Source organism: Gouania willdenowi, chromosome 7, assembly GCF_900634775.1.
Source record: "Gouania willdenowi chromosome 7, fGouWil2.1, whole genome shotgun sequence".
Taxonomy (NCBI): domain Eukaryota; kingdom Metazoa; phylum Chordata; class Actinopteri; order Blenniiformes; family Gobiesocidae; genus Gouania; species Gouania willdenowi.
The window spans coordinates 1590546-1616789 of NC_041050.1; the positions used below are offsets into that span (position 1 = coordinate 1590546).

The window sequence follows — 26244 nt, forward strand, 5'->3', positions numbered from 1 at the left end:
ACAAAATCAAGCAAGGGGATGTTACAGCAATTTCAACTAAAAAGCAATTTGATCTAAAAAAAAACAGAGAACAAAGTTTCTTGGTATAGGCATTATTAATTTTCTTTATGCATTTAAATAACGGAGAAATGTCACTTTTTAAAGCAGGTCATGAAGGCGATTTTTTATTTTTTTTTTGCCAAACAGCATTTGTGAATATGGAATTTAGAAATAATGAAAATAATGTTTAAGTATTTATTAAAAACTCTGGCGATCACGTTTGTTTTGACGATCAGACGCACTTCCACGAGGTTTCCTTAATTTAAAGAAAATTCACCACTTTAATGAGTTCACCACTTTAACACTTCCGGGGTTAAAAGAAGAGTGGATAGGAAAGGAGATAAGACTACACAACATGAGAAGAAGAAGAAGGAGGAGGAGGAGGAGATAAGAGGGAGTGTTTGAACGCAGCCATCCTTTAGTTGAGTCAGGAAGCGGGGTGTTGTAATGACCGAGGCGTCCTTGAAGGCATCGCTTCAATTGTGGTCAGCGCTTAGAGAAGAAGAGACACAAAGTTTGACCAAAACTCCTCCAAAGTCATCCTCAGCCCTGAACTCAGGACTTTAAACCTTTCTCTCTATCAAAGGTAGGCTTTGAACACCGTCCTCTAACATTTATTATTAATATAGACCTATAATGTCTTTGTTTGGTGTTTGTCTTGAGGTGAGTTTTTAACGGGCGCGATGACTTCTTTTTTTCACTTCCACAAACATTAAAAAATGTCGACTAAAGTTTAGTTTAACCGCTCTTTTCCGACGGCTAATTGTATAAAAGCCTGCTTGGTGTCGTACTTTATTTGAAACGAACTTAATAATATGGGTAACTAATAAGGTAATTTGACGGTAGTTGATGTAATCTGTCTATGACAGAGCAGTTATTGTTGTTGACGGTGCGTTTAACTCCATTATCAGAACTAACCTTCATTCACTTTAATTTACAGTATCGCTCAAATTTGTGTATTAAAACACACAAACTTGTTTTAACAGATTATTTAGGTTTTTATTAGTTTTTAATCCGATTAAAAACCACATTTTACAGTTATTTTTCGTGTAGCTGAGGTTTTATTGATATATTTACTAGAAAATGATTGAAATGTATTTCATAATAATAATATTGCCTTTGACAGCTATGACTCCAACATTTTTGTAAAATAAGTTAAAAAAAAATATTATGCAGTAAAATGTCATACAATTTAATAATAAATAATGATGAATAAAGTTGTTTTTTTTTTTTTTGCTGAGATTTGCCAAATTATTGGACACTCAATACAAACAAATTGATTTAACTGTGGTCCCTATGTTTCTTACCTATTGAATTAATTTCTTTTTATAGTGATGGACAATATTATGGGTCAATATTTGCCATAAACGATAATATGGTTCACATTGCCATTAGTTTTTTTTTCTTTTTCTCGTTGTTTTGAGTTATAACTAAATAATAAAAATTGTGCATGTTTTTCAGAATAAAGTACCACCAACCCTTTAACTCCTAACTTTATTCTGACAGCTTCTTAATTCTTATAATTGTTTACAGTAATTTGTTAAAAAAAGACATATTTTAAAAGATGCACAAATATTTTATTATGTTTTCCCCCAAAATAAAAAAAAAAGCCACACAGTTTACTGTTAATTTTTGTATCAAAGTTTATGACAAATAAGTAACTAAGTACAGTAAAGAGGAAATTATTTACTCACACAAATGTAATCTAATAGGATAGTATCACATTATAATGGGTGCCACTGTCCTACAATCACGTGAAAAATAATATATAAATTGTTATTAGGTTTGGTATAATATAATTCATCATATTATCACATTTGATCACAGAAGGCTGCATTTTAAAACAAAAAATCACTCCTTACTTCCTAATATTAAGTCTCTAATGAACTTTAACTGTGGTCCATAATTGTCAGTTTCCTCATTATTTTTACACAATGGCTGCTTTTGTTTCTCAACCTGTGGCTCAGAGTGGGTACCCATGAAGAGACAAAATCTGGTTTTATTCTGAAGGATATTCTTCTGATAGCTTTTCAGTGTTTAACTTCTGGTGTCACAAAGGTTTTCTCCAGTTAGATGACGTTAATGAAGAAATTCCAACAAAGATGATATAAATCAAGTCATTTTCTGTGTTTTTGTTGAGTTTTTTGAGTCATTTTGTCTGTTTATGTTTTATTCCCATATATGATCTGTTTTTGGAGTCATTTTCTGTGTTTTGTTGTTATTTTGTGAGTTTTTGGAATTATTTTCTGTGTTTTAAACAGATTGTCATGAATTCAACACTCCGTTAGTAGGGGTGTCCCGATTCGATATTGATTTCGGATATTGGTCCGATATCAGCCAGAAAACGAGTATCGGATTTTATCGGACTGCGTCTAAAATATTCGATATATGTGCTCTAAGTTTTTGTTGTTTTTGTCCCCGCCCTCAGTTGTTCCCATCATATACTGACAGTAAAAAATAACTTAAGTGAACTTGAATTGTTGACTATTATTCTCTGTTTGAGTAACATCACTTAATCAAGCCTTTTCTAACATTCCACACTACAAAATAAGTAATAAAAATATGTATGATTCGTGCTAATATTGCATCGGTTTGATATCAGTATCGGTCAATTTGAAAGGCTACAATATCGGTATCGTATCGGAAGTGAATAAGTTGTATTGGGACATCCCTATCCGTTAGGGTCTTCTGTGAGTTTTTAATGTCTTTTCCTTCAGTTCTAACTTAAGTTTTCCCCTCATATCTGAACTTTTATTCAGTTTCTATACTATAGTAGTCTTTTTTTTCTTCTTCTTTTGCTAAGTGAGGACCTTTGTCTTAGTAACAAGTGAACTCACGTCCTTTCAAAATATAATTTCCTGAAACAAGATGATGCAAGCTATGTTAAGTAAGGGATAAATGATCAGATCAACACAGATGATAATCGGACTGAGTTCCTTCCTCTTTTTTTAAAGCAGAACTAAGTAACTTGTGTTTAGAGCTCCCCCTAAAGGTCCATTTTGGTTATGTCACTGTCGTAAACACTCGGCACCCCCCGCCCACTGCCCCACCCCACAGCTACATGCGCAACTTTGCTCTCCCAAGACTGTAGTAACCGATGACTGAAAAACAGTGACACTAAAGGTGCTTTCACACATATAGTCCCATGTGACCAGTATGAGGAAGAGAAACAAGTAAAATATATGAATGATGTGGGAGTAATACGGAAGGAAGTGTGGAAATGTGTGTGTATGTTTGTTTGTGTGCTGACAAAGTGGCTCTGAAAATGGATGGATGGATGGATGGATATTTGTGTGTGTGCTGCCTGATGGAGCGCTGCGTTGCCGCGACGACAGTATGTTTGTATCGGGCTGCCATAAAGCAGTACGTCTGCCACCGGGTCAGAGGCAGGAAAGTTGCAAGTGCTTTTTTCTGGCCTGAGACAGCAGGGGGGATGAAAGACCCCCATAAACACATGAGGTTTGGCATCAAATGTAAAGTACACTACAAATAAAATTTATTATTATTATTATTATTATTTATTAAGGTGAAAAAGTTACTTAGTTCTGCTTTAATAATTCAACATTAAATGTGATGTTTAGTTGTTGCACGACGATGACGTGAAGGAGTTTTCCAAGAGCTTTTCTCTCCTAAAGTTAAATAATGAGTCATGTCTTCCATCCTCTGCTGCTGAAGCACTGAGTTCATGATTCTTCAGCTCTTAAAGAAGGAATAAACGTCTTTCTTTTTTCTTTCATCATCCAGGACTCGAACCATCGGCAGCCATGGGTGTGGAAGGTGGAATGAAATGTGTCAAGTTTCTGCTTTTCTTCTTCAACTTCATTTTCTGGGTGAGTAACAGTCGTTCCTCTCTCTTTTTCTGAGTGTTTGGCCTAAAAACGGCAGAAAAAGGGGGGTGTGGCACCACAGGGAAGCTACTCGGAGAATTTGTGAAAGAAAGAAAGACACAATGGTTATGGAATGTTGTCAAAACAAAATAAAAAGAAACTCTGTATCAGTCGGTTCAGTTGTTTTGTTCATTTTTGTTGTAGTTTTGTGTGTTTTTCTTGTCTTTTACTGTATTTTTCTACAATCTTCTAATTCTTTGTATTTTTTATGTATTCTTGCTTTTGTTTTGAGTATTTTTCTGTCATTTTGTACATTTACTTTGGGGGCTGTGTACGATTAGACCCCCGTGCCGCCATTTGCCATTGTGTGGTGTAGCCTGTTCCCCACTTTTGTTCAGCATTAAGTTTTAATTAAAAAAACAAAATAAAACACTTTATGACACTATAAATCAGGGGTGACAAACTTGAGCCTCACAGGCCAGATTCTGCCCACCGGAGCATTCAATTGGGCCTGCAGGAGACTTTGCTGGAAGTAAAACCTGCAGAGAAATGATGAATGGTTAGTAAATATTTTTCACTCCCAGATATCTCAGGGCAAGTTTTCACTGGTGAATTGTGGAGCATTTGAGCCAGTCCACGATTAGTTTGAACTGGAAAGACTCGTTTGAGTCGGTATAAACATAAAGTAGTTCCAGTGAGATTACTTTAGTCTTCTTTTGAAATAGTATGTTTAGTTGAGGTTTGGTTTATGCAGGCAAGGTTTTTCAGGAAATGTTTATTTCCTGACATGTTTCGACTCTCAACTGCCAGACTTCATCAGAAGAGTTCTGCTGATCGCCTTTGATGTTCCTTTGAAGTTTCACAATTACATGGAAGTTAAGTGAAACTTCAAAGGACTCATCAAAGGCGATCAGCAGAACTCCTCTGACGAAGACTGGCAAGTTGACATTATTACATTAAATTACATGAAAAAATAAACATTTTCAAACCAAATCTTTCTGAATAGGTTTAACATTGTAGTCTGTGATCAAACCTTTTATTGTAATGCATGAAATACTATTTTTAAAATTCAAAACCTAGAATTGCAAGACCAGAGGCTTTAAATACAAAAAAAGCACTTGTAAAGTACAAACATTCTGTTATAATCCATGTATTTATATAAAACTCTCACACGCCCGGCCACGCCCTGTGGTTTTAATTCACATCTTAAGCTTTGTTTACCACCACAACAATCAGGTCCTGGTTGTAGTGATGCGTTTCCTGGATTTAATTTGTTTGCACTTTCTTCACCGTTTGCTCAAAGGCTTTACAGCCAGAGGTGAATCTCGTGACCAGATTTCTGACTGGAACAGGATCATGTGACTCATGCCGAATTGGAGTTTTTCCTTTTCTTTCCTCTTCCTGTTGGACACGCTGCGACTTACAGCTTCACACGGTGGGATTTAGCAGCACTCGCTAGTGTGACAAAGGAAGAGGAAAATTCAAAAGATTTAATAACCATGGATGTGTTCAATGTGTGCGATTAGAAATATTAATTAACTTCTCCAGAACAGATCCGCATCTACAGAATGGATAATTAGCATTGGACACTTTGATTTGCACGTTCAAAGCTCTAAAGCTAAACACACTCTACTTAAATCAAACACTCGTCAGTGAGAGGCAAAGCAAAGGGCTCGTCCCCAATCATCAATAGTCAATAGTCAATGGCAATTCTTTGTGGTTTCACTTCATGCAGCAAAGCATTGACAGATCATTTGAGTGATTTATCTTGGTGCTGATGGAGAAGTTTTGGCACATATTTACTGTAAATATTCTTACTTTTGAACCAAACACACACACACAGGCACACGCACACACACACACACCAGCATCATCCTCTGTGACTTATTCCGTCAGAAAATGAGTCATGTGACTCCTGACCACGGAAAATAGCTTTGACCTGAGGTTGGAAACTTGTGGCTCTTGAGCCACATGTGGTTCAGCAGTTTGACCAATTAACCAATCAAATATGAGCTAAAAGGTGACGATTCTTTTTGTCAAAGCTGAACGTGAACAGCAGTGTGACAGTGACAGTGAGACCTCCGCTGTTGAGTGTTGATTAGTTTGTTAAAAACCTCTATGAATCTATTATTGGTAAAGAGTTTGTGATAAAAGTTGTGATGAGTGACTGGATTGATGCGTTTTAACTGCTGACCATGTGTCAGTGTCAGCTAGCTGTGGAAGGAAGTGTGTCATTAGTTCAGCTACAGGACACGCCTACACAGGCTTTGACCAATCAGCTGGCTCAACATGTGTCACTGCACAAAGTAACGCAGTGTGTGTGAAGGATCGTAACATTTCATGTTTCTCTGCAGTAACTGTGACCGTAACGAAGTCGGTTTAATGATGTGTAAGAAATACAGGCGTCGTCAAGCTCACAGTAGCTGCCTCCATGTTTTCTCAGAGACAAGTGGTCATGTGACCAGGTACATAATTGTGTAAAAAGTGTTTCTATTGAGCTTTAACCACACATTGTAATATGGACAGTAAAAACCTTTTTCTAAGAGTAATGGAAATGCAGTTTTTTTTTTCACAATTTGTTAATTGAATTTTTAAATAATAGAATGAACAACAAACAACAAGAATTCACAAAAACCCTCCCACATCAATACAAGATTATCGGCAAAAAGAAAGAAAAATAATGATAATAATAATAACATAAAATCACATTAAAAAGCAAGTGACCACAGATGAGAAGGAATATACAGAAAATGAATGAATGAATAAAATAAAATAGAAAATAAATGAATACATTTCCAAAAAAAAGAAAGGAAAAATGTAACTAGAGGCAAAATAGCAAATCACGGGACTTTTTGTTACGATGACGGTGGTGGCACCAGTTCTTGTCTAATCGCAGGCACGATGTACATTTAGCTCATCCATAAGGTGTAAGAAAGGAGTCCACATCTCATAAAATTCATCATTTTAAGACATTAATGGAAATGCAGTTAATGTTATCGTATCTGAAGTGAAAAGGTTGAAGTAAGAAAGCTGCGTCTCTATTTGTTTCAGTGATTCATTCTGAGCGTTTACAGCCAACAGACTGATAAACACATAATGATTGTCATGATTCTACATAAATATTAATATTAATAAGAGGAGTTTATTCCCAGTGATGTGTGGCTCTTTTCTGCTCCTGTTTGGTAGGAGGAGCTTAATTAAAGTGTGTCCATCCTGTTACTAAATACATGTGTATTGAGTGAGATGAGACATGTATCATGTAACGCTCTTTACTTTTTTATATCTGCTGATGTCAACAGTCAGACTCCTTTTTAAATCAAATATTGAATCTGGCAGTGCCATCAAGGAGAAGTCATGAACCTCCAATAACAACTTCTGATAATGGGTCACATGACCTTAAGGCCAACAGTGTTTGTTCTGACACACAAATGTTAAATTATCTATAAAAATAATCCACATAAAACTCACTCTGAGATTTTTCAGATTAAAGCGTATCAAAAGAACTTTGTAAAAAGATGTTTGATAAGATGGGAGTGAACCCACAGTGAGGACTTTTACAGCATTAGATACACAAAAATAAATGATAATAAAAGAAAAAGATTTAAAAAAAAAAAAAAAAAAGAGGAAAATTTACACAGCCAAGTGGGAAATGAAATAAAAATGTAGAAATGTGTGTAGATGTGTCCAGGGTTACATCTCAGATCATATACTGTAGGGTCATTCCAGGTGATTTAAATAATAAACACACTTTCAGGAGTCAGGACATCAGGCCAGGACATTTTTCACTTACAATTACGTTTTCAATTACCCATGTTCAATTACAATTACAGTGACCAACATTTTTTCCAATTACAATGAAATTACAAGTATTTCCTATCCTCAGAAATTCAATTACAATTATGTCCTCAATTTCTGAAGTTCAATTACAATTAAATAATAATAATAAATGAATAACCTAATGAAGTTAACCTTCCTCTAGTCGTACTAGCTTAATGTTAGCATCTCTAATGCTAATCCTAAATCAACTGTAAAATACACAAAAAACTAATATCTATCAATTAATTTATTTCCTTTCTATTGATTATCTTGTTAGGTTTCCTAATCAATAAAAATATAGATTTTCATATTTTTGGTGTGGGTGTCACTATATTCCTAGATTTCCCTTTTTTTTAAATGGTAAAATGTATGAAAGCTTGATATGAAACATAATTAATAATAATTAACTACATATGTGTAGAACTGTAACATTGTAAATTATAGTTGACAATTTTCATGGCAATTACAAATACAAAGTCAATTATCTGAACTCAATTACAATTTCATTACAATTATCACAGTAACAGATTTTAAAATTACAATACAATTATAATTACACCATAATTGTTAGTAATTATCAATTATGCAAATACAATTATAATTGACCCAACACACATTTCAGTGTAAAAAATTCTGAAATTTTTACAAATTTTTCTGTGATTATTAAATTAGTTTGCTGTACATTTTGACTTGTGACACATTTGAATAAAAATAAGGATGCACAAAAATCCACACATCCTCCCAATTAAATTGTCCAAATCTCAAAAAGTATTAATCTGATCAAACCAAAATGACATGGAATGACTCAGGCTGTATGTGTGATGTATTACATTTATTATTTATTATTCTCTCCTGATAATCAGTTAGTAAACAATAAGAACGGACAGTAAACAACATGAGCCTCACGCTTCATTTCCTCTGTGACCATCGACACGCTGCAGTGTCCTTTCCAGGGTGGAAACCTTTGACAAACACCAGGTTTGGTGATCATATTGTGGGATGGACTGGCTCTAAAGCAAACCTCAGACAGTCAGCAAACACAGACTGACGCAGAGGCATTCAGTGCAAAGCCTGAGGAGAAATGAGCCCAATCTGTTAGTCAGCGCAAACAAAGAGAAACCATGACGACACGGGATTGAAAAAAAGCTCCTGTCATTAGTCAAAACACCACAAAACAGGACGTGAAACGGACACGGATCAACTATCAGAGATCACATCTAAACATTAGTACATGGGAAACATTCTCATAATAACTATTGTGTTATTAGTGACAAACTAATAAACAATAAATGATTATCAGACACAGAGCCAAGCTGCAATGATCTCATGTAAATGATTGTCAATATTAGCGAGTGGTGAAATAACCCAAAGTTTGGGTCCAAAATAAAAATCATTTATATCCAAATAAAGAGTAACCTTTATACTATAAATTAAAACAGAGACCAGATTTTTTTCTTACATTCCCACATGCAGTTATGGGCCAATTAAAAGTATTTTTTCACCCAAGAACCAACACACACTGACTTTGTGACTATTTAGAGGAGCTGACATGTCCACCAGATAGGATGTATAGCAGAGAGTAGGTGGAGCTTATTACTATACCATATTTACCTTTATATGTGATGGAGTTCCTGACATATTGGAAGATGAAAATGGAAGAACAGTAAGGACACATACTGTACACCCCTCACTACATTATCCATATCTGAATAAACATTGATCAGATCAAACTAAACATTTACAGTGTGAATATTTAATAATTAAGGAACAAAGTCTGAATATTTTGAGACTGAAGTGCGTGGGATGTCCTGTTTGTTGAAATGACGAGGATTGTAAAGTGGAACTTAAACTTCACATCTATGAACTTTTCACAGGAATTATTTATTGGAATTAACCAGATATTGGGAGTAATTTCAAATAGCTGATACTGATCATTTTAGATGATGCTAAAATATATTTTCCAAACTATACTCATTTAATTTCAACATTCCTGGAACTTTGCAACCGTAGATGAAATGTTGTTTATATTTGTATGATCTGTAGGCTGACTGTGGTTAATCTCTCTCTCTCTCGTAGTTATGTGGTCTGGCTCTGATCGTCCTGGGAATCCTGGTCCAGGTTTTTCTACATCACACTCTGGTCATCCACGACCCGACGGCCTCAGGCGCCCCCATCGTCATCATCAGCATCGGAGTGGTCACTTTCTTCATCGCCTTCTTCGGATGCTGTGGAGCCTGGAAAGAAAACTACTGCATGATCACCACGGTATTTACACGTTTATCTTTGTTCATTCATCGCCTGTTTCACGTTTAAAGGGGACATATTATAATATTTTTCTCAAGAACCCCAAAAACATAGTGTTTGATGTTTATTTTCCCAAACTTTTGTTTTCCAGAGTTTTAGCCCTTGTAAAAGTCACTTTCTGAGCATTTGTGAAATTGGGCAGTTTAGCGGCCTACATGTGCATATTCATGAGTGGGCGTGTCTATAAGTGCTGACTTCATGCCTCGCTCTTTTACGAGGGGATCAGTGATCACCAAAGTGATTTTATTTTGCTATCCACACACTGTTGTTAATGTTTTCAGCCCAAAATCTACACATTACAGTAAAACACGGATATTTAAGAGGTTATTGAGAGTCTGTCTCAGCACTTCAGACTGTGTTTATCTCAGCAGCAATCATTTGTTTTCTCCAACCGCTGCGTCGCATTGTGTCACAAACACGTCAGATCGGCGATACGAGGCGATAGAACAGGTCCATGGGTGGAGTTACCAGCAGAGGGGAGGGTATTTTCTTTTCCGATTTCCCTTGTGACGTCACAAACTTAGAAAATTTGAAACGGAGCAATTTTCTCTGTGTTATCAGACTTACACAGACCACAGTTTTTTTTAGTTTTGTATGATTTAATTTATTCAATTCAGTTCAATTTATTTTAGTTTGATTGAATTTAGTTTAGTTTAATTTAATCATTATATATTTATTAATTTAGTGAATTTACTTATGGCTAAATAATATCAGAATGAACCCAGGTGTCTCACAGAGTTCTCCTCCTCCTCCTCCTAGTTCTCCATCTTCATCTCTCTCATCATCATCGCTGAGATTGGAGCAGCCATCGCTGGATACGTGTTCAGAGGAAAAGTGAGTGTCTACAAAACATCTTCTGTCTGTGTCCTCCTGACTGTAGTCATGGTTTCGTGTGTGTGTGTGTGTAGGTCACCACTGTAGTGAACGACAGCCTGACTGAACTGATCGATGAGTACAAGAACAGCTCCAAGAAGATCAGAGACACTGTGGACAATCTGCAGATAAGCGTGAGTTCACTTCCCGTTTGTCCAATCACAGCCTTTCTCTTTTTTTTTCACTCCTCAATAATAAAAAAAACATTCCAATTGACCTGATGAGACAATTTGATATGATAACATAGCCCCGCCCCTTTACCCTTTGACCCTGCTCAGCAAGCGCTGCTTCGTGCAAAGTTAACAAAATGTGGAACACAAAGATTCACCTTCAAGTTTCCTTCTCCCTCACCTTAAAACAGAGGTTCCCAACCTTTTTTGGGTCGTGACCCCATCTAGATATCACAATGTCCGGCGACCCCAGACATTTTTTTTAGAATTAGTTTTTAACGTGTTACACATACAGAGTATCCAGGATTAGTGACAAGTGCACCACTTTAGATATTTTTATACTGCATTTTATTTGAACCAGATTTATATCTGAGAAAGTTTAAGTATAGAAAACAGTTATTTGATATTTATTGTGTGTGATATGCATTTGAAAAATAATAAATAAGAAAAAAAAATGTTTTTTTATTTTTTATAATCAATCACTAGACATTTCTGGCGACCCCATTTTATTTCCAGGCGACCCAACAAAATGATTCAAAAACGCACAAAATGATTCAAAAACACACAAAATGATTCAAAAAAACACAATTCAACAACAAAAACACACAAAATGATTAAAAAACACACAAAATGAGCTATCGTCTTTAAAGTTAAACATGCATTTATTTCGTTCCAGTAATGTAACTTTAACAGCAACAGATGTTTTATTTTATCGGTTTGTGAACTCACTATGGTGACGCTTTTTTTTAAAGAACGACTGCACTGAGTTTAGTTTGACATGCATCACTTTTACTGACCTTTGGTCTGCTGAAATATAATTAGAAATAATTGAAAAAGCTTATAATTTAGTCTCCAAAGTTGTTGTTTATGTATTGGTTGTAATGATAAACGTGTTGCGTTTCCAGCTGAAATGCTGTGGTGCGAACAGCTCCTCTGACTGGATTCAGTTTGGCCCTGATGGTAAAACTGTTCCTGACTCCTGCTGCATCACTGTCACTGCAAACTGTGGGAAAGGAACCATGAAGGATGCTGCCAAAGTGCACACACAGGTAAGAACACACACACAGACACACACACTCTCCACCTTTGAAATGCGTGTGTTTTGAAATGAAGGTTTTAAAATGCGTGTACGTTCATAAAGCTTCAAATTACCGTCTGTGTGTGTGTGTTCTTCTCAGGGTTGTCGTGTGGCCCTCGAGACTCTGATGAAGAAGAACATCCTGTGGGTGATTGTGGCCGCTCTGGTTATCGCTTTCCTGCAGGTAGACACTCACACACACACACACACACACACACACACACACACACACACACACACACACACACACACACACACACACACACACACACACACACACACACACACACACACACACACACACACACACACACACACACACACACACACACACACACACACACACACTGATGGACATTTATTATCATTATAATCATTATTGTCATGATCAACTGATTTAAATATTTAGAATAGATTAAAAACCAGTGGACGTCTCGGATGTCGCTATAATGCTGTTGTTATATATATATATATATATTTGAAACATTACTTGCCTGCACTTGAAAACCCTCGGTCTGACATTTGAAAAATCCTCAAAATATTAACTGTCACAAAAAATAATTTACATTGATGTATTTCCAACTATTTATAGTATTTCCAACTATAAATAGTTGGAAATACATCAATGTAAATTATTTTTTGTGACAGTCAATATTTTGAGGATTTTTCACTATTTACAGTTGGAAATGGTTCATCCATGACATTTATAATACTGGTAGAAGAATAAAACATTACATATGATTATTCACCTGTTTATACATAGTATTTTATTACGTAGTAGTTTCTGTGACAAACACAAAGATGAAAAATGTTGCCACTAATCAAGAGCCCTGAGTGAATGTCACCTTACAGTAAGGTATCAATGCTCCGCCTCCTTTATTTCTTTAAAATCAGTATACAACTATGTTTTTTTCAAAATCCTCAAAAACGCAGTTTTTTTGCCAAAAATCGACCAAGTGGAATTTTTTTACATGACCTGGAATCCTCCCATTAGCACCAATGTTTTGGTGTGAGAATGGTTGGTGGGTATTGCATTAAAATATTTACATCACTCTACGCGCGCACACACACACACACACACACTAACCCGGACAACTGTGCCGCGTGATCAAAGCCTGCAAAGGCTCAATCCACAGTGATGATGACATCAGTTCTGAAATTTCATAGTCCGCTCCCGGTAGACAATTTTATGAAATATTTAATCAACGGTATTATTGCAATCCAAACAAATCCAACGTCACCAAGCAGCAGCCATGTTGAAAGTCTCAGGTCAATCTGAGCCTGATTTACACACAGACAGACACTTTCTTATTTAGTAATTCTTAGTTTATTAAAAACATCTCAGATTTGTTTGAAGTGTTTTTGGTGATTATGAGACGTTCCAGAAAGTTCATTTTCTCTTCTTTTTTGAAATATGTTCATTTATTTAGACAACTTTTGAATAAATTACAAAAAAAATGTTAAAAGTTGACATTTTTGCTTGAAAGTGTTTTTTCATCTCCAATATAAAATCTGATAGTAAACTTTGGTGCATTGCATTGTGGGATGTGGAGTCTTGTAGACAGATCATAGAAGTGTTTTTAATTCATTCTTTCTATGAAAGATGTAGAAATCCATTTGATTTATTTTATTTTGGGCTTTATGCACCACATGTTTATCACAATATTAATGAGAGTGTAAAACTAAGTTTTGGCAATTTAAAAATGTTTTTTAAGCAAATAATTAAAAAATGCGTCTCCAGCAGCTTTAAGGTTTTTTCTCTTCATTTCGTCCATATTTTTAGTGTTTCTCTCTTCATGATCAATAGTTTGGGCAGATTTAATTTTATATATTATATTTATATCTCAATGATAAAGAGCTGTTTATTGTATCTTGGTGACACTAAGATGCGTCTCTGTTCCAGATGTTGGGCATCGTCTTGGCCTGTGTCCTGATGAGAGGAATCCGCAGCGGATACGAAGTCATGTGATCAACAGCTGAGCAGCGACTGGTCCACTGTTAGTTTATCTTTTACTGAAGGATTTCTGCTTTTATTGTGGAGATGTTTGTTGTTTATGTAGCAGTGAGAACTTCACGTTAGGGTCACTTCCTCTTCATTAAAAGTCTAAGTCTTTGTTCTGGTGACAAATGTTTGTTTTACTTTCACTCTTAAAGTGTTTTAGGGTTTATTGGAAATACAAAGTGAAAAAGTCTTTAGTTTCATAGCTTTATATTATATATATATATATATATATATATACACACGTTTGGCACAACAGAAAAATAATCAAACAAATAAGTTTAACATTTGATGAAAACCAATCATTTCAACACATCTGTTAACAAATGCATCTCAGTGCACATTGCAAAAGGCACAGGAAGGAAATGACACGGCATGACAGCGTTTCCTGTTTGTGTGATTGACTCAGAGCTTGAAATGTTCTAATTTTGTCTCAAATAATAAAAGAAGTAAAGAATCTAGTGCCATTAAACACACACATGTAATTTTTCTTCCACGAGGTTCAAGTTTGTCAGAACAAACAAATGAATGTTTAAACTGAAATAAAGGGTTAAGGTTTAAAGTTGATTTTTGTTCCCGTTTGTGACACTTTTTCTACTGTTTTTAAACTATGACTATTACAAGGAACAAGGCAGGATTTTAGTCCTGCAGGAGGAGAACGTTCCACTGTAGCTTTGGGACTGGAATGTGAGAACGATTCCTAAAGTAACACTATCTATGTGTGTGTGTGTGTGTGTGTGTGTGAGGAAGGTCATCACTAAGTGCTTGTTTATCAGTTCAAGGTGAAAACACACCAACGTTCCTGAAGCTCTGACTGTAAACTCTTTGGATGAGAGTTTTTAGTTTGTTCGTTTTTTGTAAATAGTTTGTTCCACTCGTCGCTGTCGTTGTTCAATGAGACGAGTCCGAGGTTCAGCGGCGACAACTCGGACCGTTAGCTGAGAGGAAGACGATGGTGTGAAGGAGCAGCGACACCTCAGAGTCTGTAGGAACACACACACACACACACAGTCAAGGTTGCGTCAAGTGTCAAAAAACTAAATTTTCCATATCTCTACAAATATTTATCATACAAGTTCAATGCTTACATTTATGAAAAGCTCATCCCAAGTGGAGTATTTTATTTAATAGACCAAAGCTGTACGACCTACCAGTAAAAAGATCGTAGAGGTAAAAGTTCATGACGTCACAAAAAAAGAAAAAAAAACTTTTTTCCCTATAACTTTGCCACAAATTGAGATCCAGGGCTCAGACTGGTACCATTGAACAACATTTCCTTTCAATGTGTGACCTTCACCTTTGCTCAAGGTCATATTTAAGGTCAACGTCAGTCTTCTGTTTTTCCTGCATTATTAATTTCAATTTAATTAGAAAAATAACAAACTTTTCAACAAATCCAGACTCAGGTTGTTATTTTTGCCATTTTTTTAAATTGCCAAATACGTATTCACCTTGTGAATGCAGATCTTACCTAGTTTAACATATTTTCGTCACTTGTTCTTGCCATATTTTTGCATCTTTTAATGCATTTTTGCTACATTTCTGACACTTCTACATCACATTTCAATTCCTTTTCTGCACATTTTCTCCACTTTCAAGACATTTTCATCACTTATAAACCTTTTCCACCTAATGTCACATACATTGACTCATTGTCACTTTAAACCTTTTTGCCAATTTAACCACATTCACAATTTATCATGCCCATTATTTGCCAGTTTAAACTAATTGTTCTAATATTGACACTTTGAACCTTTTTTACCACTTTTTCTGTCTGTTTTTGATCACTATTTTTTTTTAACTTTTAACCAATTTCTGTGGTTTTAAAAAATCCCATTTCACCACCTTTTCCACCATTTTTGGTCACTTTTAACCCATTTTATTAGTGATTAAAACCATGATTTCCATCTTTAAGATGACTATAATAATAATAAACGTTCCTGGATAACAGTGGATATTATTCAGATGAATAAATAAATGTGTTTATCACAGATTCATAGAACAATAAACCATCATTTTACTGACTTTATGGATGGACCCCAAAAATCTCTCCCCTTTATTCCCCCTTATAGATGGTCCTGTCTCCACATGACTGTTCTTCAATGTTCATGTCTGTGTTCAACCACCTACAGCTACAGTGGGGGTCCCTGCTCTCTGGGACCTTTATTTTGGGGGTCGTGGGGATGAACAGGTTGAGAACCACTGGTTTACCACATCAGGTAAACATCTTTGATAAACTCTGTCTGTGAATGTGTTTAATCGACTAAAGCTGCTGGTCACATGTTTGTTCTATTCTCAGCGTTGCTGGAAAATCCTCATTTAAAGTCAACTTCCAGAACTGAAAGGAATTTGTCACCATAACATGTCTGTAACGCAAGAAAACGTTCAATCTCACAGTAATTTAATGGTGAAATGAAGCAGTTGGAACTCAACATTAGACTGAATATTATATTGAATACAAACGCTGTATCAGCATGAAAGAAAATCAAAATTTAAATTGAAAAATTAATTTCTAGACAATGTTTCCACAAACTAATGTTACATTCCTCTTTGAGATTCCTCAAATATCAGGAAAAAATCACCAAGAGATTCAAAGTCGTAACAAAGAGGTTTTCAACTCGTGACCCGAAACTGGGGAAAAAAGCAAACAAATGATCTTTCTTTATAATTTACAGAAACAGGATTATTAAATCAGATTTCTGACAACAAGAGTAATGAATTAAAACACTGTTGCTCTATTTTGTTTTAACTAATAAAAAAACAATATAAAAGTGGCGTTGCATGTATGAGTTACAGTAAAACTCTTTGGGAGCCAAAGTTCAGATCTATAATCTTTAATCTGAGTTTCTTCTCAGAAAACATGTTCAAATTAGACCGATTTCATGAAAAGTTACTAGTTACTGCCCTCTAGTGGCAGCTGCTTCAGGATGACCAACAAATCCATATTACTAGAGAACCATATTATAATATTTAACAATATGACAGACTTACAGCGTCATAATTCATTTAAGTCGTGATTATTTACATTTTATATTGTAAAAGATTACATCAAAAGCAGTGGCGTTTCCCTACACAGTATGTGTTATTATATTATTATTACACATATTAGATATATTAATATTGTATTTTATTATTAGATATATTATGAATTATATAACATTACCATCATATAGCACAAATGCAAACTTTGCCCACAAGATCAAACACTTGTGTCCCTGAAAAAGTTTGGAACCCACATGCAGAGAACCATGCTGTGTTGGATTTCAAAATAAAAGTACCTTTTAATGAGGTAGACACCTGAAGCCACTGAGACAGCCAATCACGGCACTGATCAGAGCTGAGGGCGTCGGCATTGAGTCCTCGAAGGTAACAGGCCTGAGAAGAGAGAACGAGGTTAGCTTTTAGCATAGCGACATTCATGCTAGCATTTAAAATCTGACGTTAGCATTCAGAATCTAAACTAATTTTATGTATTTTTATTGCTGTCTTGTACGTTTTTAGTTTTCATTTGTGAGTTTCTGTTATTGGTGTGTTTTTGGTATAATCATTTTGTAAGTTTTGTCTCTTTGTAAGTGTTTCTATTGTCATTTTCTAAGTTTTCAGTTTGAATTTCTGTGTTTTTGAAATAATTTTGTTTGTTTTCTCTCTCGTTTTGTGTTTTTGTTTTGTTTTGTTGTCATCTTGTGTATTTCTCTGTCATTTGTTGTGTTTTTGGAGTCGTTTTGTGCGTTTACTTTTGACCATCCTCCAGTTGCTCATACCTGGTGCCATGCCTGACACACACATGTTAAAGTGGGCGGAGCTAGCGGCTCACTGACCTGTCTGAGCTCGTTCTCACTCAGCTGATGAGGGTTCGTCCTGCTCAGAGCCCGGTCCAGCTGCAGCAGCTCCAGGCCGTGGTTGTTCAGTCGTCGACCAATCAGGAAGCCGGGGAGACGCGTGGTGAGGAAGAGGAGGGGGCTGATGTTCCTCTACATTGGAAACATTTACTGTTTAGATGCTTTACTGGCTATTAAACTTCCTGTAATCACACCAAACATGTTGAATAGAATAGTGTTAATACATTTAACAACTGTTATTCAAATCCACTCATTGACTCATAATAAACAGAAAACAACAAATACACACACAATTACCAAAAAAATAAACATAATGTCAGTAAGAATACACAAAATGACTCCCAAAACAAACAAAAAACTGCAAAAAATACACTCATTGACTCAAAATAAACAGAAAACAACAAATGCACACAAACAACAACAAATGAAAGAAAAATATGCAAAACAGCAAAAATACACAAATATGAGTCCAAAAACACAATATAACAACAAAAATACAATATTGGGGAAATAGAGTTATTGCAAATGTAGTAGCTCCACAAAAAGATACATCGTACTATGCACGCACACACAATCAGCGTTATTAAACCCATCAGAGCTATAGAGACAGGAACTCTCACCATGTGATCAGCGCTCATCCTCGTCACACCTAGCAGCGGTCCAGAGAACAGGCTGCGAACGGCCAAGATTTCAGACACTTTGGGGCTGGAGCCGCTTTGAACCTGGACACACACACACACACAGAAAGACGTGCACATCAGTGTGTGTGTGTGTGTGTGTGTGTGAGATTGATGAATGGCGTGCACACGTCATCCTCGTCCTGCTTTGGTTTCTTCTGTGAGAGGAAAACGTTGAAACGTGACCAAACGTTGAGCAGTTTGTAGGATTTATGAGTGTTACGCTTCAACTGGTCATCATCTCATCTTGTGATTGGTTAATGACAGCTCAGCTGATTTCAATGAAAACATTGAATATCTATTAATAATCTAAAGTGTTTTTATTGTAATGTGGTGAATGAGTGCTTCAGAATAATGTCAACACTGAGTTCAAATTCAAACTAAAAACATACAAAACAGCAATAAAAACACAAAATTACAACAAAAAACACAAAAAATGACAGTGAAAAAAATACAAAATCATAACAAAAACACATCAGCAACAGAAACTCACAAATTCAAACTAAAAACATAAACCTACTGAAACTACTATATTTACTAGTTTTTTAATTTGTCCTCGTGTCTTTTTCCTGTTTGTTTCCTTTTGAAAAATGTTAAACTTTGAGCACTTGTTCCAACTAGTGTTACGGTTCAACTAGTAATTGTGTTATCTTGTGACTAGTTTGTGACAGTGTAGCTCAAACATAGGCAACTGGCGGCCCGAGGGCCACATGCAGCCCTCAGTCTAATTTTATGCGGCCCTCAGTCTAATTTTATGCGGCCCTCAGTCTAATTTTATGCGGCCCTCAAAAGTAAACGTACAAAATGACAGAAAAAAACACAAAACAAGAGCAAAAATACATAAAACATACAAAGAATTACAAAATTGCAGGAAAATACAGTAAAAAAAATACACAAAATTAATAAAAAAAAAATCCAAAATTACAGAAAATGACAACAAAAGTACAAAAAGATATGAAAAACACAAAAAATGACCACAATCCCACAGTATTAACAAAACAACAACAGAAATACACAATATTACATATTTTACAGGAAAAATACACAAAAGGACAACAGAAATCCACAAAATGCTTCACAACAACAAACATACACAACATGACAGAAAAACACCCCAAATTATGATAAAAACTCTTTGTTCTTTCCTGTATTAATGCTCAGATCGCTCATTATTCTAATGCTGACAACAACGCTGACCCTCTGATCAAACTAACACATTTTTTGGCCCTGCTGTGATAATAGTTGCCTCCCTCTAATGTAGCTGATCATGATGACAGATGTTTGATAAACTGATTAAATTACAGGACAACATTAAATGCATCACCATTTATAACGACGACCAGTGGACGTGGTCCACCCTTACTTTGGCACACAGCCCTCTGAGGCGTTCTTGCAGCCTGGAGTCGGTGACGTGGCGGCTCGTGTCCTGAAGGCCTCTGATCACAGGTGTGTAGTGCCTGGCTCGGAGGCAGTGGTAGGTTTTACGGAACTCCAGTCGCTGTAGGGGGGTCCAGTAGTGGGGGATCAGGAGCTGACGGGGGAAGAAGTACCTGTGAGGCAAAACAAAGGGCACGGTCAGCGACGGGTCGGGGGTTACGGTTCCAGTGAACGTAAACAGGAAGTGGAGAAACGGAGCTCACATCAGGACAAAGACCAGGTAGTTTGCAAACGGAGGGAGAGAGATGAGCACCACGGGGACGACTTTGATCAGGTTCCTACGAAACTGGAACACAACATTATTATTTAGACCATCGGTTCTCATCCATAAAGTCAGTAAAATGATGGTCCATTGTTCTATGAATCTGTGATAACCACATTTATTTATTCATCTGAATAATATCCACTGTTATCCAGGAACGTTTATTATTGTTATAGTCATCTTAAAGATGGAAATCCTGATTTTAATCAGAAATAAAACGGGTTCAAAGTGACCAAAAATGGTGGAAAATGTAGTGAAATGGGATTTTAAAAATTGGTTAAAAGTTGCAAATTAGAGTGGATAAAAACAGACAGAAAAAGTGGTAAAAATGGTTCAAAGTGTCGATATTGGAAATAGGGGGTTGTGGAAATGTAATTTAAAAAGTAGGAATAATTAGTTTAAACTAATGGTGGAAAGGGTTTTTAAGTGCTGAAAATGTGTTGAAAGTGGAAAAAATTTGCAGAAAAGACATTGAAATTTGACAGAGAAGTGTTAGAAATGAAGTAATGTAGCAAAAATACATTAAAAGGAGCAAAAATATGGCAAGAAAAAGTGATGAAAATAGGTTGTTGTTGTGATTTACTGCTATTTAACCATTCTGTACTTTTTGTTTTACTTGGTTGTGTACGAGTATATTTAAAGTTCAATAAATGTTAAGAGTTCTATTGGTTTATTTAATTTACTTTGTAATACATACATTTATCATATGAGTGTTTCAATTGTCTTTCATAATCAATGTGCTTTAAAAAAAAAAGGATATTGGCCTCAAATATTAGCTTTAAATATTGGCCATTTGCTGAATTGTTTTTTTTTTTTTTTAATCGGTATCGGTCTTTGAAAATCCCATAACGGTCGACCTCTAAACTCCATGCAGTTACAGCTCAGCAGCAGCACGCAGCAATCACACACACTGTCGTCACGGCAACAGGCATACAAACACACTCGCAACCCAGTGCTCCAGGCAGCACACACACAAGTATTCATCCATCCATTTTCAGTTCTGCTTTGTCAACACACACACACACACACACACGCACACTTCTGTATTAGTATTACTCTCACATAGGGGTGTTGAAAAAAATTGATTCGGCAATATATCATGATGCTACGTTGCGCGATTCTTGGATTAATTCAAAATGCACCATATCAATTTTTTTTTTTTTACCATTATTTAAAGAGGATTTTTCCACTACAGGAGACATTATAACTGTACAAAGAAGAGCTGAAACATGGACACGTTGACCAGCTTGTGTTTTATCAATAAAATCTAAAAATAAAGTACTAACTTTCTGCATTTATTTGTTGTTCTAAACATACACCTCAGTTAAGTTGAACTAAAGTCAAAGTTGGTTTAAAAGTTATTTTTTATTTTAAGTTATTTGGGACATGTCACATTAAAGCCAATGTTTTGAGTGTAAAATATGCCAATCAAATATATTTCATACATAATGTTCTCATGACGATGTACACATTTACAGATTAGTTTTTTTTTTTAGTCACATATTAAAAAAGAAATTGCAATAATCGCCTTATACCTTAATATTGAGATATATGGTATCATGACCTATGTATTGGGATACGAATCATATTTTACTGGTCACATGGTCACATGGACTATATGTGTGAAAGCACCCTTAGTGTCACTGTTGGATTAGGATTTTTCAGTGAGCGGTTGCTACTGTCTTGGGAAAGCAAAGGTGTGCATGTAGCTGTGGGGTGGAGCAGAGGGGCGGGGAGTGTTTACAACAGTGACATCACCAAAAGAGACCTTTAAGGGGAGTGCTAAGAGCAAGCTACTGAGTTCTGCTTTAAAGGCATCTAGTGACCCCCGCCCAGTGTCTCCTGACCCCAAGGTTGAGCACCCCTGCACTAAACGTCCAGGTTTTTTCTGAGCTGTGCAGTTTATTTTTGGTTCTCACGAGCTCATTCCTGTGGTTTCCATCGTGTGTAATACGACACTCCCTCCTGTTTGTTTGTGCGGTGCTGAATGACGCGTAGCTCTCACCGACCTCTCGTAGTTTCTCCATTTCTCTGTACGGTAAATCCTGCACATCCAGCCGATTGTGAATCATCCGGAGTTTGATCCTGTGCACTTCTTTAATGTCGCTGAAAAGCAGCTTGGATCCTGGAGGAAGAATTTGGTTTTTTACACTTCAAAGTCAAAAATCAAAGCGAAATACTGAAAAAAGTGCAGAAAAACCATCATCTTTTACACTAATAGCCCTTACTCTTTTCAGCATTTAGTAAAAACCACAGCATTAAAGTCATTTTGTGTATTTTTGGAGTCATTACTGTAAGTGTGTTTCTGTTGTTGTTTTGTATATTATTTCTCTATTACTTTGTGTTGATTGTGTTTTGAGAGTAATTTTGTGTAAGTTTGTCTGTTATCCAAGTCATATTTTGGTTGATTTATTGATTATTTGTGAATTTGTTTTCTTTGGTGTATTTTTCTTGATGTTTTGCATTTTTTCCTGTATTTTGTGTGTATTTTTGTTGTCGTTAAAAAATGGAAAACAATACAGAATCCAAATATTCAGAATACTCAGGACATCTCTGCTATCTGCTGGAGTTTAAAAGTTATTGATTAATTAGTAAAAAAACATATTCCAGTCTGGCAGCAAAATAAATTCAGATCTGGCAACCCAAATCTGGTTCTTACAACAGTGACATCACACAAACAATGGCTGCTGGGACTTTCTTTTGAATTATGTTATTTTATTTAATTTTCAATATATGTTCTGTTCTACATAATCTGGAAAACATTTATTTGCCTATGAAACCAGATTTTAATTTCACTAAATAAAGTATAGCTGCTGAGGTAATTGATGTGTCACCAGCCAATCAGGAGCCTGCAGAGGGAAATGCTGGCTCCTGATTGGTGGATGACTTATCATTTCTTCAGGAAATGCAAATCATCTAGTTTTGATTATTACTATTGTGTGTGTGTATTTTTGTCATCATTGTGTGTGTTTTTCTGTAGTTTTAGGGACGGGCAACTCTATCACATTATTAACATTTATGTCAGCATTTAGAATAATAATTGATCTCAGTAATTATACATGGGGGTCATTTTGTGCGTTTTTGATCTTTTTTTGTGTTCTTTTTGTAATTTTGTGTATTTCTCTGTCATTTTTATTGTTGCTTTGTATATTTTTGGGGTCACTTTTTGTATTTTTGTTGTTTTCTGTATTTTCCTGTCATTTTGTGTCTTTGCAGCTATTCTGTATTGTGTTGTGTTTTTTTTGTAGTAATTTTGTTTGTACATTTAGCCGTCGATTTGTGTATTATGTTGGGCTTTATATTTCTTCCAACTTCTTGAAATACAATTTTTGGGGATTTGTTTTAGGGGCCGCACAAAATTAGACTGAGGGCCACATGTGGCCCCCAGGCCACCAGTTGCCTATGCCTGCTTTACACCCTACACTACTTTCTGTCTTTTTCCTGTTTTTTTAGTCTTTTGGATGATGCTAATCACTTGTTGTAGCTAGTGTTACGGTTCAACTCGTGATGGTGTTATCCTGTGATGATTATAATGACAGATGTTTTATAAACTAACTGAATATGTCTACGTTGTCTGACGTGTGTTTTTACTGGACAACATTAAACACATCACCAGTTATAACGACCACCAGTGGATGTGATGGTTATGGTTCAACTAGTGATGATGTTATCCTGTGACACACGTTTAAAGACCTAAAGGACGATGAAGCTCACCCTCCACAAACGTGTGGTGGAGTTTGTAGAAACGAGGAAATCTCCTCTGGAGGAAACTCTCGTAGCGAGCGTTGACGTTCTGAAGTTTGGACACGACATATCGACCAACGCCTCGTCTGACTGTAGACGTGGAGTAGAAGCTGCACGCCGTCGACCTGGATATGAGGAGAAGAACTTCAGACTCTGACATCATGAGCAGCAAAGGGAGGTTAAAGTGTGTCAGTAATAATATTAATAAAGAGGAGGAGCTGCTTTTAACGCTTCAGGTATTTTGAAAATGATTCTGTTTATTGTTCTTTCTTAACGATGAAATGAGATAAACATTAATATGATCATTAGAGACGTCAGACTGATTCCTGCTCTTCTACCTTTTTCTCTACATTTTGAGTTCTTACATATAAATAAGAAAGTGGATTTTTTATTATTGTTTATCATTTTAAAAATATAGTTTATACTTTTTAGGTCAGACTCACGTTATTCTTGTTGTTGTTGTTGTTGTTGTTGTTGTTGTTGTTGTTGTTGTGTACACTAGTTAAAATCACTGTTATTCATGAACAGATCAGGCTGATATTTGTAGCTATAATCTATAGATGTGTACACATCAACGCTCGGACCCTGATTCAGGGGCCCCAAAAGAAAAAAAGCGAAAGTGTGAATCATTGGCACATACCAATATATAAATGGGGCCCATTACCCCGTACGTGTCACGGGGGCGCCATGGGGATCCTGGGGGCCCCATTTTTAAAAAAACTACTCCTTCTTTAATTCTCATTAGATCAGAATGCAGTGTGAATGAATACTTTATGAATGAATATGATGAGACGCTCGGAGCCCTTTTTTTTTTTTTTTTTTTTTTTTTTTAATGGGGCCCATTTTCGGATAATTTTCAAATTTATGGGAACATAATCATGTGATATATCATTTCAAAGGTAATTCAATGTAGAAAAAGTTAAAATGACATCAGAAACATGACTCACTGTGTAAACAAATTTCTCATTCCCTCCAAATACACAAATTCAATGAAACTACACTTTTTTCCCAGGTCTCACAGTTTTCCTGTTTATATCACATGATGACAGTCAATGTCATTTTAATCTTAAACTGTTGTAACTGCTCCCAATTTTTCCAAAATCCTACAATTTGTGTCAATTTATTCCCCCAAATTACATAAAAATTGGTCACAAAATCACTAATTTTACAGTTATTTTTCTATATTTTATTGTCATTTTGTATATTTTTGTTGTGGTTATTGTGTGTATTTGACAGTTATTTTTCAGTATTTTGTAGTTGCTTTGTGTATTTTTGTATACTTTTGTAGTTTTGTGTATGTTGTGTATTTTGTACATTTATGCTGTAATACTGCATATTTTACTGTATTTGTATTTCGTAGTCATTGTGTATTTGTAATCACTGTGTGTGTATTTGTAGTCATTGTGTGTGTATTTGTAGTCATTGTGTGTGTATTTGTAGTCATTGTGTATTTGTGGTCATTGTGTGTGTATTTGTAGTCATTGTGTATTTGTGGTCATTGTGTGTGTATTTGTAGTCATTGTGTATTTGTGGTCATTGTGTGTGTATTTGTGGTCATTGTGTGTGTATTTGTAGTCATTGTGTATTTGTGGTCATTGTGTGTGTTTACTTTGGGGGTCAGACAACATTAGCCTCAGAGTCTGAATTAATTGTCCAAATGAATCGATCTCTGAATGGTATTGATTAATCAATCGGTACCGAACCGTAGAGGAAACGACTGACGGCTCAGAGGAGAGAGGAGGAGCTAACAGCCGGTACCGCGGGGCGCGTGTCGGTGTGTACAGTGTGTGTAATGGTGTTCATAGATGTGTGTGTGTGTGTCACACCTGTGCTGACGGTATTCGGTCGGTGAGAGCACCGTGTACATCCTCCGGTGGGTTCCACAGATTGACCACCGCAGCAGAGACAGCGCCATGTTTCCAGGTGTCGCTACCGTAATGACGCGAATAGAGCGCGCAGCAGCTGAAAGCGAAGGTTGCCAGGTACGCGGAAATGTCCGCCACAAGCTACAAACAAACCAAAATACAATAAAACACGGACTAATCAGCTCTAATTTCACGATGAAACTGACAGAGTTGTATTTTTATTTTATATAAGGTTCAGGTCCAAAAATTCCAGGAACTCAGCACCACCAGAAAGTATTATTTTATTAAAAAATGTGAAAAAAGTATGTAGGCAT

General features: G+C 35.9%; 2 protein-coding genes across 2 annotated transcripts; one reads left to right on the top strand and one right to left on the bottom strand.

The window, feature by feature from the left end:
- The first annotated feature begins 401 nt into the window (after positions 1-401).
- Positions 402-14673, top strand: cd63 (CD63 molecule). The gene is made up of 8 exons (XM_028453561.1): positions 402-625; positions 3784-3869; positions 9759-9947; positions 10746-10820; positions 10895-10993; positions 11935-12078; positions 12208-12291; positions 14011-14673. Exons 2-8 carry the CDS (start codon positions 3804-3806, stop codon positions 14074-14076), a joined length of 723 nt encoding a protein of 240 aa, XP_028309362.1. The 5' UTR covers positions 402-625; positions 3784-3803; the 3' UTR covers positions 14077-14673.
- On the bottom strand, positions 14256-25996 carry letmd1 (LETM1 domain containing 1). Its single transcript, XM_028453560.1, has 9 exons — positions 25892-25996; positions 24036-24190; positions 22331-22446; positions 20263-20345; positions 19986-20172; positions 18566-18667; positions 17925-18077; positions 17385-17481; positions 14256-15089 (listed from the first exon to the last, which is right to left on the bottom strand). The coding sequence occupies exons 1-9, from the start codon at positions 25978-25980 to the stop codon at positions 15019-15021; spliced, it is 1053 nt and encodes a 350-aa protein (XP_028309361.1). The 5' UTR covers positions 25981-25996; the 3' UTR covers positions 14256-15018.
- Between the last annotated feature and the right edge of the window lie 248 nt (positions 25997-26244).